We start from the raw sequence: 13,799 nt of genomic DNA, 5'->3' as shown, positions 1-13,799 counted from the left end.
AAGGAAAAAAAAGGTTACAGAACGAGCCACTTTTTTCCATAGGAAAAAAATCTGTCAGAATTTGAATTTTAGCTCAGAGACTCTTAGAATTTACAGCTAGAAGGTTGATATTAATTTGGCTAATGTACAAGAGGTGGTTTCACACAAAAAGGCCAACTTAAAAATTAAATTAATTGATATGACAAAATATTTGGTGTCAACTAAATTTCCTCTCTTCTCCAGGGTCTAAGCACAGTGCTCTAGACATAGAAGATATTTAATACACTGCTTCTGCTGAATAAGATAAATTAGTATAACCTACGTTGTGTTTTTGGTCTAAAACAGTGACAGAGTTCGGATTACAATCCAGTCAGTCTTTAATTCCAGTTCTTTGGATTTTGTCTCTTGATGCTTCAACTTCCTCTTCTATAAAAGGAGGCTGGAAGATCAGATGACCCCATAGGTCTCTTAGCTCTAAAATTCTACACCTGTAAGTCACACTGTGAAGAGCTTACCACTCTAGTATAATAAGAGCAATCTGCATTGATAAACATATTTAAATAGGTTTACAAGACACCTTTGGTCATTCTCTGCCCCACCCTGGGCACTCTGCGTCACACTTAGCACTCTTTCTTATTCTCCACCCATGATGGCTGTACAGACAGCATGACTTCATAGACTGCTTCAATTCAGCTTAAATTTTCACTTCTTCTTTATGGATCTGTGGTTAATACCTTTCCCATTCCAGGGAAGGAGATTTAGGGATTTGCTTCAATGAATTTATACTGGGTTGCACAGAGACAAAAATAAATGAAAGTGAAGAGTATCAAAATACTTTATCATTTACTCTGCTTAATTATGTCAAGAAAAACTTAAAAGGAGAATTATTCCTGGAAAATCAACCATAAACAGTAAATGAAGGAAACTGAGAATAAAAAAAAAGCTGATGTCCTACTTTAGCAGCAATTAAGGTTTTAAATGTTACTGGAATCTTGAAAAAAAACATTTCAAACAGTTTTATATCCATGTAATTATTTGTTTGCCTTTAATCTTGGCTTACTGAATATACTTGGTAGAGTAGCTTTATGATTTAATCTAGAATTCTACCATGATCAATTGTAGATAAAACAAGCACAGAATCAAAAGGTAAGAATGAAACTTAACAATGACTTAGGGAAAAAAAAAAAGGCCCTCCCTGTGGGTTTGGCTATTATTCCACTAAACTATAGGGAACAACAAAATCACTTTCTCTAAAAAAATTGTTATTTTTTGTTAGAACTTGTTTTACTTAAGATGGTTTTGATTTCTTTAGAAAAAAATTTGGATTTGAATTACTTATAACATTCGTGCTACTGGGTAGCCCATCTTTAGCCAGTCAGTGAGCACTACTAGGCTTGTCCTCAAAACACTATGTTTATTAAGATCAGAATAAAAACTTATTCCTATACTGCTTTAATATTTTAAATTATTTTTTCTATTCTCTATGAAGATTAAAATTTTTTAAAATTAAAAAGTGGAATATACTAAATTTTATCTTCTATATGAAAAGGAAAGAAAAAACTTCATTGAAATGACATAACTAAAAGTTCTACTTGGATAATAATTCTTATGTGCTCAACTTTCTTTTACTGCCTTATACAAGTTACATTTATTAAAGGTCTTTGCTAGTTATTAATAAGTATGACTTAACTGTATCCAGAGACCTGTAAGTAGATATTTCATGAATTTCAAAAAATCATTACTAAAAACAATTTATGGCGCATATATGGGGCACACACTAGGCACATAGATACTTGTCAACTGATTTAAGTAATTAAGATTTAAGTCCTAATAACAGAAATTAAGTTAAGATTCTCTCTTGTGTCCAGGACAAGTGGTAAATCACCCCCATCCCCCCAAAATTAACATCTTAATTATATAAGTTAACATTCCATTTTAAAATGTGTGCATATATATATATGTATAAATAAATTCATCTTAAAGTATCATTTATTTCTAACTCTGATCTTTGGTATTAAATCTCTCAGATTTACCTCTGCGATCTCTATCCTTTTTGCAAGATCATCAAGAGAAAGGCAGCTCTCATCAGAAGGCAGAGGCTCCTGTAGACTATAAGATGCTTCTTCAGGTGAAAGATCTTGAAGGGTGTCAGAGTCTTCCTGATTTTCTTCATATGGAAGACAAGGCCCAGTGTCTTTTAGGCATCCTTCTAGAAGCTTTTTCAAGTAATCTTTTGTTTCTTTACTGACTTCCTCCTCCTCCTCCTCCACCTCTTCCTCCTCCTCCTCTTCTCCCCATTCCTCTGGTGCTATACGTAGTTCTGGATCCTCCAAGTCAGATGCTCTGTTATCTTCACAACGCACATTTTCTGGTGGTAATTTTCCATCACTGTCTGTAAGATCGGGTTGCTGCTGATTTAATGCATTGTTTTCAAGTTCTTCTTTCGCAGTCACATCAGGAACATCCTGAGGTTGCCGTAGGAGTCCATTTCCTTCAGCCTGTAAATTTTCATCTTCAGGATTCAGAGAAAGAGGTATATGTTCACTGCTTGATAAAGTCAAGGGATCTACCATTGATCTATCAGAAATCAGCACCTTAGGTCTGTTAGCAATTCCCTCTCTTTTGGCTACATCCTCACAGACTTCTGTCTCACCCAGCAGTAAGCAGCTGTCCTCCTTACAAGGATTCTCAGAAGAATCAGAGCCAGGCCCGCTGCCCACTGTCTCTGAGGGCTGGGTGTGTGACTCCGATGTTGATTCAGCCCTGCACTGCTGCTCCTCCATGTGGTCTTTGCTGGCACTTACTGAAGGACTGACTGCCTCCATCAGCTTATCACTCTGATTATTGGACAGACTCCTCTCGCTTTTCTCTTCCTCTTTATGCTGGTTTTCTTTCCTTGATTCAATGACAGTCCAAGTTTTGCTCTCTAATGATTAAAAAAAAAAACCTTTCAATATGAAAAATGACTTTGTAAGTGAATAAAGATAAGACAGAACATTTCTAGGTGGAATCTATTGCAAGAATATTCAACTTAAGAGTAACAAGGTAAGAGTAAGCTTAATTATTTCCTAATCAATGTATTGGCAAATAGAACTAAGTATATCTCATTCAAAACCATTTAAAAAGGTATTAATGAAAAGGAATGGTGCAGCGGAAAGAGTGCTGGACCTGAAGTTGGGAAGACTCATCTTTCTGAGTTCAAATCTGGCCCCAGACACTTAATAGCTTTGTGACCCTGAGCCAGCCAACCCTGTTTGCCTCAGTTTCTTCACCTGTAAAATGAGCTGAAGAAGGAAATGGCAAACCAATACAGTATCTCTGCTAAGAAAACCCCAAATGGAGTCAGACATAATTGGAAAAGATTGAACTGAACAGAAATAGTATTTTTAAAATAATCTAGACAGTTTTTGTACTTTTATTTAGTACCAAATGACATTGTATTTGTAAAACATTTTTCAAGTTCAGAAGGGTAACGTGTATTATTACAAAATACTTGTTTGAGGCATAAAAATGTGGAGTTTTTTTTTTAGGATAAAAAAAAAGATCTACACCAGCAAGATTTCTAATGATTATGAAATCTCTCCCCCCGCCACCCTCCCCCCCCCAAAAAGAGGAATCTGTATTTGTTCTTATCTACTGGAATTTACTCCATGCCTGGACTATTTTAATAGCTTACTAACTGGTCTTCCTGTATTCATTTTTTTTTCCTGCCTGCAATCCATCCTTCACACTGCTGTCAGATTAATTTTTCTTAAGCATATATATGGTCATGTCAATCCTGTTCAAAACTTTTCAACAGCTCCCCACTGCCAATCAGTTTCAAATCCTCACCTTGTCATTCAAAGCTCTCCACAATCTGTTAACACTACCTACCTTTCTTGCATATGATTTCCTGCACTGTCCACTTATAATTTAGCCAAACCAGACTACTACCATTCCTTCATATACACCCCTTCTTCTCAACTTCTTGGATGGCTTTCTCCCTCAAACTGTCAAACTTCCACCATCTCCATGAAGTCTTCCCTGATTCTGCTTGCTAATGATCCCGTTGGCAGATCACATTCTCTGGAAAACTGTAAGCTCCACAGGGTGGGGCTAGCACTATGTTTTATCTAGACTACTAGACTATCCACAGCCCTTATCACATGGAGGGCTCTAACAAGGCAGGCTGATGATTCAGAACTGGGAAAGACTTTAACAAGAACCTTAACAGATGCTGAACTGAACTGACTTAAAATATACATATTTATCTAAGCATAATAATCTTGAAATTACTTTCTTTGAAATTACATGCAAATATATTCTAGAAGAAAGTTTTAAAGTAACCACAGAGGCAATTTAACAAAAAGCCTAATTATTTTTTGGACAACCAAAAAAAAATTTTTTTTCAGAATGTAAAATAAGTATAAGACATTCTAAAGAGGCAGGGTAGGGATTGGACCTGTGGGAGGGAACTCCCAGATGAGGAAACTCCTTCTACTACAAGTTGGCATCTTCTCTGCAAGTTATAGTCTTAGAGAGTTGCTTATGGTGATCATTGAAAAGTTAAGTGACTCACCAAGGGTTACACGGGCACTAAGTCTATTGTTTGGGGCAGAACTTAAACCCAGGTCTTCCTGGATACTAGGCCAGTTTTTTACACAGTACATTACACAGGATTGGACTATTTAGCCTTGGGGTACCTTTTATCTCTGGATCTACATGATCCTATGATCCTACTGCCCCCAGGCCCAGGGACTTCCATCCCTCCTCTTCAAGAAGACTGCTCATCTTCCTTCCACGCCCTCTCCCAATCCTGCCCTCCAAACTGGGATATTTATGCCTCCCCCCTCAAAACTAGCTGCAATTATTTTAGTTTAATTATAGTAGTAAAAATTAAAGGGAAAACAACAGCATACATAAGTAGAAATAAAAGCAAAGGAAATGAGAAAGAAATGATGAGGCAGAGAGAAAGGGGAGGAGAAAGAAAAACAATAGGGGAGGGAAAAGGTACTGAAACAAAGAGGGAGAGTCAGAAGGAATGAGAGGAATAGAGAGGGAAAAATAGGGAGACACAAGAGGATAAGAGGGAAAGATGACTGAGGGAAAGAAAACAGGTCGTTAGGTTTGGAGGAGTCATACATTCTGACAATCTCTGTGGTTGTGAAACGCTGCCAGTCACCACCTCTTAACTTCTATCCACTGAAATGTAGGATAATCAGTTAAGAGCTCTTTGTAGCTGTTTAAACTGATTCTTACATTTTTAATCCATACAGTTTCATTCTTAATGGGGTAACTCTATCTTGGTGGAAATTATTCTCTGGACTGTGGCATCAGCATCACCCTGAAGGCTTGATGAAATCCATCGCGGGTTGGAAGTTCCCCACCACCCTATCCTCTGACAGGACATATGACTGGACCTGTCATCTCAAGGATACATAGAAAGATTTCCTCATATTTCCAGATGAGGAAATTCCCTTTACCAGTGAAGATGAGAACCTTCTCTGCACCTTATATATTCTTCAAGAGTTGCCTAGATAGTGCTGAACGGGTCACAAGTAGAAAAAGTTTATGAAGCTCTGGCCTAGAATAATGACAAGTTAATTGACTTGCCCAAGGTTAAGCCAGTTTGTAATGGTGGCAGGTCTTAAATCCAACTCTACCCACCATGTACAGTGCTTCTCTTTCTCCAAAAAGGCATCAAAAATAAATTGTAAAAAGTACCTGATCTGGAATCAGAGGACTGAGTCCCAAACCTCAGTTTTGGCACTTATATAAACCCCCAGGGCAAGTCAGTTAACTTTTTTGAGCCTCAGTTTTCCCATATGTAAAATAAGGGAGTTGGATTAGATCTTTAAGGTTACTTCCATCTCTAAATCCTATGATTTATTAGAAGAAAACAAAGAACTATAAGACAAATTTAAAAAATTATATGCTCTCCAATTAGGACAAAAAAAATATTAGAGACATTGGAAAGCTCAAATATGCAGAAAAAATAAGGAATAGTATACGGCTATGAGAAAAGGACAGAAAGGAAACTATATTATATACTACATTATCTGTTTTCCAGGTCCATCTTCATATGCATGCCTACCCAAGGGACTGTCATGTTCAGTTCTTAATAAAACAATTCAAAGCAAATGTCTGTTGATGATGACATAAATAATTTATAAAACACAGAGATTTTAAACGCGAAGTTTCTGGCTTTACTATAGCTGAGGTTAATAATGACTGAATATATACTATAATTTGATTCATTAGTAGCCAACACGTAGTACACCTGAGGCACAATTCAATTTTTTTTTTTTGTGGATTCCTTCAGTAACTCCTTAGAGGGCATATAAATTAGCATTGTGTATATTCCTACTGTATTTGTTCATTTGGAAACAATATGAAGACAATCTTTGGTATCTTTTACATGCTTAAATTTGGAGGGGGGAGAAATGTATGACTCATAGAAAAAGTTACCTACATTTTACTAAATATAAAGAGAAATAATCATGGAACACATGGCAGGTTCTCAGTAAAAAGTTATTGTATTTAAAATCACAAAAGATGATTCAAAAGTAAAAATCAATTTGTTTACATTCTTTAATATGACATATAATACTATAATTGTTGAGTTTAGTCAGCTACTAGTTGTGAATTTTACATTTAAAATTAATGTTATTTAGGTCTTTAGAAAGTTTGGATCCTAAACCTGATAATGGACAGATGCGTCAGCTCTAATCATGAATTGTTTTTTCTTTAGTAGAAAAGGTTATTAGTTGAGAAAAGGTATCAGGAATTGAACTGTTTTTCTAGTAGAGAGAAAACAAAGAAACTGTTTATGATATGGAGCCAAAGGTGCTAAACAGTATTAGCTATATATTAATTTTAAACTTAAATATGAAATCTGCGAGACATAGCTGAAAAAACCAACAGATTAAAAACGTGTTTATTAGTACCAAGTGCAGGCATATGTCATTTTATTGTGCTTCCCTTTATTGAGCTTTGCAGATATTGTGTGTTTTTTTAAGGCAATTGGGGTTAAGTGACTCGCCCAGGGTCACACAGCTAGTAAGTGTCAAGTTTTGGTCTGAGGCTGAATTTGAACTCGGGTACTCCTGACTTCAGGGCCAGTGCTCTATCCACTGCGCCACCTAGCTGCCCCGAGATCGTGTGTTTTTTAAAAAAACAAATCAAAGGTTTGTGGCAACTCTGTATCGAGCAAGTCTATCAGTGCCATTTTTCCAACAGCATGTCTCTGTGTTACATTTTAGTAATTGTCACAATATTTTAAATTTCATTATTATTTTATCTTTTATGGTAATCTATAATGAGTGATCTTTGATGTTACTTCTGTAACTGTTCTGGGGCACCACAAACTGCATCCATAGAAGATGGCGAACTTAACCAATGAATGTGATATGTGTTCTGATTGCTCCACCCACTGGCCATTCCCCAATCTCTCTCCCTTCCATGATCTCTTTGGTCCTTCCTATTCCTTGAAACACAACAATAGTGAAATTGGGCCCATTAATAACTCTACAATGGCCTCTAGGTGTTCAAGTGAAAGGAAGAGTCCAACAGTGCGGAAAACTTAACTGCTGTCTTATTTTAAGAAATTGCCACTGCCATCTCTAGCTTCAGTACCCACCACTCTGATCAGTAAGCCATCAACATCAAACCAAGACCCTCCACCAGCAAAAAGATTCCAACCCCCTGAAGGTTCAGATGGTGGTTAGAATTTTTTAGTAATAAGGAATTTTTAAATTAAGATACATACATTGCATTTTTAGACTTAATACTATTGTACACTTAACAGACTACGATATAGTATAATGTAACTTTTATATGCACTGGGAAACCAAAAAATCTGTGACTCGCTTTATTGCCATATTCTCTTTATTGTAGAGGTCTGGAACCTAAACTGCAGTATCTTTGAGGTATGCCTGACACAAAATATAAAATATGGAAATGTCTATAGACTGAAAGGTTATCAGGTAAAAATCTATTATAACAGACTGGAAAAAAAATAGCTAGCAATTTAAGGTTTGCAAATTGTTTTATAAATATCATCTTATTTGACCCTCTCAACAGCTCTGTGAGATAAGCATTGTCCTCATTTTATATTTGAGAAAAATGAGGCACACAGAAGTTAAGTTACTTGCCCAGGATTACACAGTTAGTAAACATCTGTGTCTGGATCTGAACTCAGGTCTTCCTGACTCTGAGACCAACACTATCCACTGAAGCATCTAGCAGAACTAGCAGCTTTCTATGAAGTGCAACTAGCCCTAATTAAGTAGATTCTAGGTGTTAAATTCCTTGGGGGGAGAAAGATATTTCATCTATATATCAATAAATCAACAGCAGAAATAAAAGGCTGGTCTGTTATCTTGGGTTCCTGGAAGATTTGCCTGGGAAAACGAAAGGTTTAGGTGCTAGGTACGTCAAATTTAAAACAAGCTGCTGTACTACCAGGATGCCTGGCCCTTTCAGGGCAAGGATAACTGATAAGTCCCCCTGTTTCTGTGGTTAGAGGGCACAGTATAATCTATGTAAGAAAAACAACACAGCTACAGTTTCACGACCTCAACATTTAAAATAAACTTGTGACTTTTACTATCAAGTGAAGCCAAATTTCTGTGTGAATAATAACAAGTCACCATGGTTAACCACTGTCAGAAGTCGTATCACAATGACACTGCCAACAGTGCTAGTAGTAGAATGGAAGAAGTTAATGACAAAGATGCGAATTATTGGAAGAAAGCAAAGAATAATTTATAGCTGGTTTGTGTCGTTTCCAGTCAGTAATGCTCACAGACTGCAGTTTATTAACTGGGGCTTATTAAAGAAAAAGAAGTAGTACCCATATTTGTTACTGACTTCTGACTGAATCCAAAGTAACAAATCAAATTGCATGGCAGGGAGACTAGTAAAAATACAATAACACATTTTTGGAAATTATTTTCAAGGCTACAATTAGGGTTTTAATACTTCCAGCAGAAATGGAAAGAGTTTAGGGATAAATTGTCTTGGGGTTTTCCAGGTAAAGTGACTGACTACTCTATTTTATAGGTCTTAATATGTAGCCTTTATAAGTTGGAAATGATCACTCCCTTATATCCTTGAATGCTTAAAAAAAATAGCATGGAATTCACTTATTCTCTGCAAAACCTACTGTAATTTTATATGATGCCAGCATATTTAATATCTTAAATAGAGGAAATATACCAAAATTTCTAATTAATCACTTTGTAGTTGCATTTTTTTTAATGTGACATTAAACCTAAGCCAGGTTTCAAGGGCTTTTAGATGTCCATTTTTCCTACAGACTATACACATAACCATGTCATGGGAATCTTTTTACAGGCTATTTCAGGGCAAACAACAAACCTATTTTCTGCTATAACCTTCCACAGTACTTACTCTGCAAACACGAGCACTCAGTAAACTGTGGGGTTTTTGGCTTCGTTACTGTTTATGTGTCTGTCTCAGGACTTGAAACTGAAGCCAAACTGATTTTGACAACAGGAACAACTAGTTAACGAATAATTATTTTTCCCCTTTGCAAACAAGCTAATTATTCACTTATTTACCTAATAAGTTCTGCTTATATCACAGATCATTAGCACCTATCAATAAACCAAACTATGTTTGCATCTCATAAGTATGTTTGAATGCCTTAATCTTTAATAGGATTTTGGATTTAGATCTGGAAGGGGTCTTCGAGATCATTTAGTCCAACCACCTTATTTTAAAGATGAGAAAACTAAGGCTGTGGGAGAGGCACTGACTTGCTAGTGGATTTGAACCCAGGCACTCTGATTGTTAATCCATTTTCTCTTTCAGGGTATATGAAACAGCTTAGCAGAGTGGGTAAAACATTGGATTTGATCTCCACAAGACCTCTTGATTTCAAATCCTATCTCTGACACTGGCAGAGTGATCTTGGGTAAGTCACTTAGCCTGTAGGAATAGTAAGTACACTTACAAAGGGTTGTTGTGGCAATCAAATGAAATAATTCATGTCAAGTGCTTTGCAAATGTTAACCTCCCTCTGTCTCCCTGCATTCACACTGTCATATGTAAGCATATTTCAATGTGTCCTGAAACTCAGAGAGCAAAACTAACTTGAAGTATATTCACTTACAGTAGCAGAAATTCTTGTTTGATTGTAAGTTGATAACACAACTTATAATAATTTCAATATTAACTGAGTTGTAAGCCATAACCATAGTTGTAGAGCTGGAAGGGACCTTGGAGGTTATTCACTCTGCAGATGTGGAAACTGAGGCCTAGAGGGTTCAAGTAATTTATCCAAGACCACAAAGGTCACAAGTGGCAGAGCTGGGATTCAAACCCAAGCTCCTCAGACTCTTAATTCAGGGCCTGTCTCACTTCATCATGACACCTCCTCTGTTACAGATGACATGCTACAATCTTGCATTTATAAATATGCAACTTTAATTCAAATTTAAAATAGTTACTATTAGTTTTAAATTTTTTTTAGGGGGGCTAGGCAATGGGGTTAAGTGACCTGCCCAGGGTCACACAGCTAGTAAGTGTCAAGTATCTGAAGCTGAATTTGAACTCAGGTCCTCCTGACTCCAGGGCCGGTGCTCTATCCACTGCGCCACCTAGTTGCCCCTATTAGTTTTAATTTAATAGTAATTTCTAATATCTCTAATATTCATTTTTTGTAATAAGAAAAATTTTCAGTGTGAGCAAAACAGGAATGAATTCACTACAGTATATATTTACAACAGTTTAAAAAATAACTGTAAATTTTGACAAATTTATGTATGGCTCACTTCAAAAGGTGTTAACTGAAAATTTTAGGGACGTAATTGTTTAAATAAACATGCAGTGACTGCCTACAATGTGAAGGAACCATACTATATGCTGTGGATAGAAACTTGGAATAGGGATATCACTGGGGAAACAAGCATAAACAACAGGTCATTAAACATAGTGGGCAAAATGCAGTTGAATAACCATGATGAATTCATTACTTATGGAAAATATATACAAGTTGTTTAATGAAAGGAAAAGCATAAATAAAGAGGCATAAACTGAACTTCTTTGGGAAGTCCATTCAATATTGGTAAAGCACATGTTATTCAAGGAAATGAAAGTTGAGATTTTCTATGTATAATTTCTTTACTAACTCACAATAATAACGGCTAACTTTTATATTGAACTTTAAGGATGCCAAGGCACTTTATATATAGTATCTCATTTAATCCTTATGCAGATTTGATCCTCCCACCCAGAGTGTGAGCATCTCTTTGGAGTACTTCCAAAGCAGTGACTCAGGAGGGAAGAACTTGGAAGGATCAGGTAGAATTTACTAGCCAATGATAAAAATAACTTGAAGTTCATATTTATACAGGTCATAATATAATCGACTGATTTCTTTGATAAGTCCCACCTTCTCCATAACCATGGCAAAAGGGTGGAAGGGGAAGGAGACATCACATACTGTGATCTTCCTTAGACAACACCTCTTATAGACAGCCTAGGTGCCACATCTTTTTGGCCTGCCATACATTATTTCTGGGAATGGAAAAGGAACTTTGAAAAGATTATGCCCCACAAAATTAAGATTGTAGCTTCAGAATCATCCTATCTATATAATGGCAAAGATATTTATTTTAAATTCCACTTTTACCTTTGTATTCTGTTCTCTTTATAACTTAAGACATCAACAATTATAGACCTACAGAGTCACTTTTTTTTAACCTTTAGTTCCCTTTTCACATGGACAATATTGCTCTTAAAAAGTGATAGGATGATTTGACTACAGGAATTCATTTCCACTTGCTCCTGGTATTATTTAAAGCAGTGGTGTTAAATCTGAATAGAAATGGATGCCTGCAGGCCACGTGTTAAATTAGAAAACCACAAATTAACATCTATGTTGTTCTGTTTTTTTTTAATTTTGTTAAACATTTACCAACTACATTTTAATCCAGTTTGGTCTGTCCGCCAGAATTTGACACTTCTGGATTAAAGGATTTACTGGTATAAATTCATCACAGATACAAAATATATCTGTTCTACAAAGGAAACAATGTTTCTCAACTGAGCAAACTGTAATTTAAATCTAGATATATTTAAAGTAGCATAATCTGAATTTCTTGAGGATGTCCATACAGTACTGGTGAACTATGTGCTATGCAAAGAAATGAAACTTTTGAGTTCTCAAACATACTTCTATAAAGGTCTTTTATAAAAGTAACTTCACATGTAAGAAAATTTTCACCAAAGGCTTACACTGGTGAGAAAAATTATACTTTTGAAGGATATCCACGTAAAAATAGTCTTTATATGGCCATAACTCTATTACACTTAGAAACTAATTTTAAATATTTTAAGAATTCAGATTTTATGACCAAAAAACAGCAGAACAAAGCCATAAAAAAACAAAAGATAGGTATACACTTCTCTAAAAAGATAAAAGTAATAAAACCCCCCCAAAACAAACCACCAGCCTGCCATGTGTGGTGTAGATGGAAGACTTGTAGAATACCAACAGTAATGTTAAAATATCACATTTCAATTAAATCAGAAACACAGACCTGACTTTCTGGCTGCAGCTCCTCTTTCCTCCAAATCTCCAATTACTGTTAACTGTGTAAAACCTGTCTCTTCCAAGGACTTTTCAGTAGTTATGATCTGCAAAACAGTAAGATCTTTTCTGGTAACTGCTAAATTGAAGTTAAAAAGCTGTAATGATTTGAAAAAGATCTTAATATTGTCAAAAAAAAATCTATTACACATGTACAATGCTACAAATATTCCTACCAATATTCTGTTATGGTTATTTTCAAAACAAACAATCTCTTACCTTATGTTTTGAGAGAAGAGGCCTGTCGGGAAAATGGAGAAAAAAAAGAATAAAAAACATTTCCAGCAAGAATGTGCTTCCAAACAAATGTCACTGAAACTGCTGCAAAAAATGGATTCACTCTTCTGGATTCTAATATTAGCACTGAACATTTCCAATGCTGAAACATTACCATTGGTCCACATAGTTTAAAGTGCAAAGCTATATCATATGTTGATTTCACTCGATGACCAGTTACTGTGAACTGCACTTAATCTTTACTGTAGTTATAAATGTAAAAAATTTATGTAAACTGTAATTCATTATAAATTTAAAATACATTACACATATTTTTATAGCTATAAAATATAAAGCGATCAAACATAATGAAAACATTCTGCATTAATCCTTAAGAGGAAGAATAAATTATTAGGGGAAAATGTTAAATCTAACAAATGCTTAAAATGCTAAAAAAAAACCCAAAACAAAAAACAACCCCAAAATGAAATTCTGCCATTCTGTGACACAGATAAACTAGTCTTTTCCTTCTTCTTCACGTACAACATTCTGCCTCTAATCTCTATGCTTTTAATCAAGTAGGCTGCCCGTCATACCTAGAATGAAATTATTCCTCATCTCTGGCTCTTAGAATGCCCAATTTCATTCAGACGAGAGCTCAAGAACCAGCTCCTATGGAAGGCCTTTCTTAATATCTCTAGCAATTAGTGTCTCTCTCTTTTACCACTCCATCTTTGTTTTGTATTTATCTTATATATATTATGCATCATGGGGCAGCTAGGTGGCACAACAGATAGACTGCCAGGCCTGGGGTCAGGAAGACACATCCAGCCCCTAAACAATGCAGAGTCTCTTATAAGGCATCTGTAATCATTTGAAATAGTTTGACTTGGCTGTTCACTTAGAAAAGACGAAGCAAATGAACAATGTCCAGATTTCAGTCCATCTGGAGAGATAACCTGTACAGCTTGTCCACCAAAACATACAGAATATAGAGTACAGCTGG

The 13,799-nt window shown here is 35.7% G+C and overlaps 1 protein-coding gene across 1 annotated transcript in view; it reads right to left on the bottom strand.

Moving 5' to 3' along the window:
- CNST (consortin, connexin sorting protein) overlaps window positions 1-13,799 on the bottom strand; it is a 102,408-nt gene that overhangs the window by 17,132 nt on the left and 71,477 nt on the right. The window contains exons 8-10 of the mRNA XM_020982116.2: window positions 12,797-12,818; window positions 12,528-12,624; window positions 2,013-2,905 (exon numbers count right to left, since the gene is read on the bottom strand). Of these exons, the coding sequence (XP_020837775.1) occupies window positions 2,013-2,905; window positions 12,528-12,624; window positions 12,797-12,818 (1,012 nt within the window). The remainder of the gene's footprint in view (window positions 1-2,012; window positions 2,906-12,527; window positions 12,625-12,796; window positions 12,819-13,799) is intronic.

Source organism: Phascolarctos cinereus, unplaced genomic scaffold, assembly GCF_003287225.1.
Source record: "Phascolarctos cinereus isolate Bilbo 61053 unplaced genomic scaffold, phaCin_HiC Scaffold_5;HRSCAF=322, whole genome shotgun sequence".
Taxonomy (NCBI): domain Eukaryota; kingdom Metazoa; phylum Chordata; class Mammalia; order Diprotodontia; family Phascolarctidae; genus Phascolarctos; species Phascolarctos cinereus.
The sequence above is the reverse complement of the archived record's forward strand: the minus strand, read 5'-3'. Positions and strand labels throughout refer to the sequence as shown.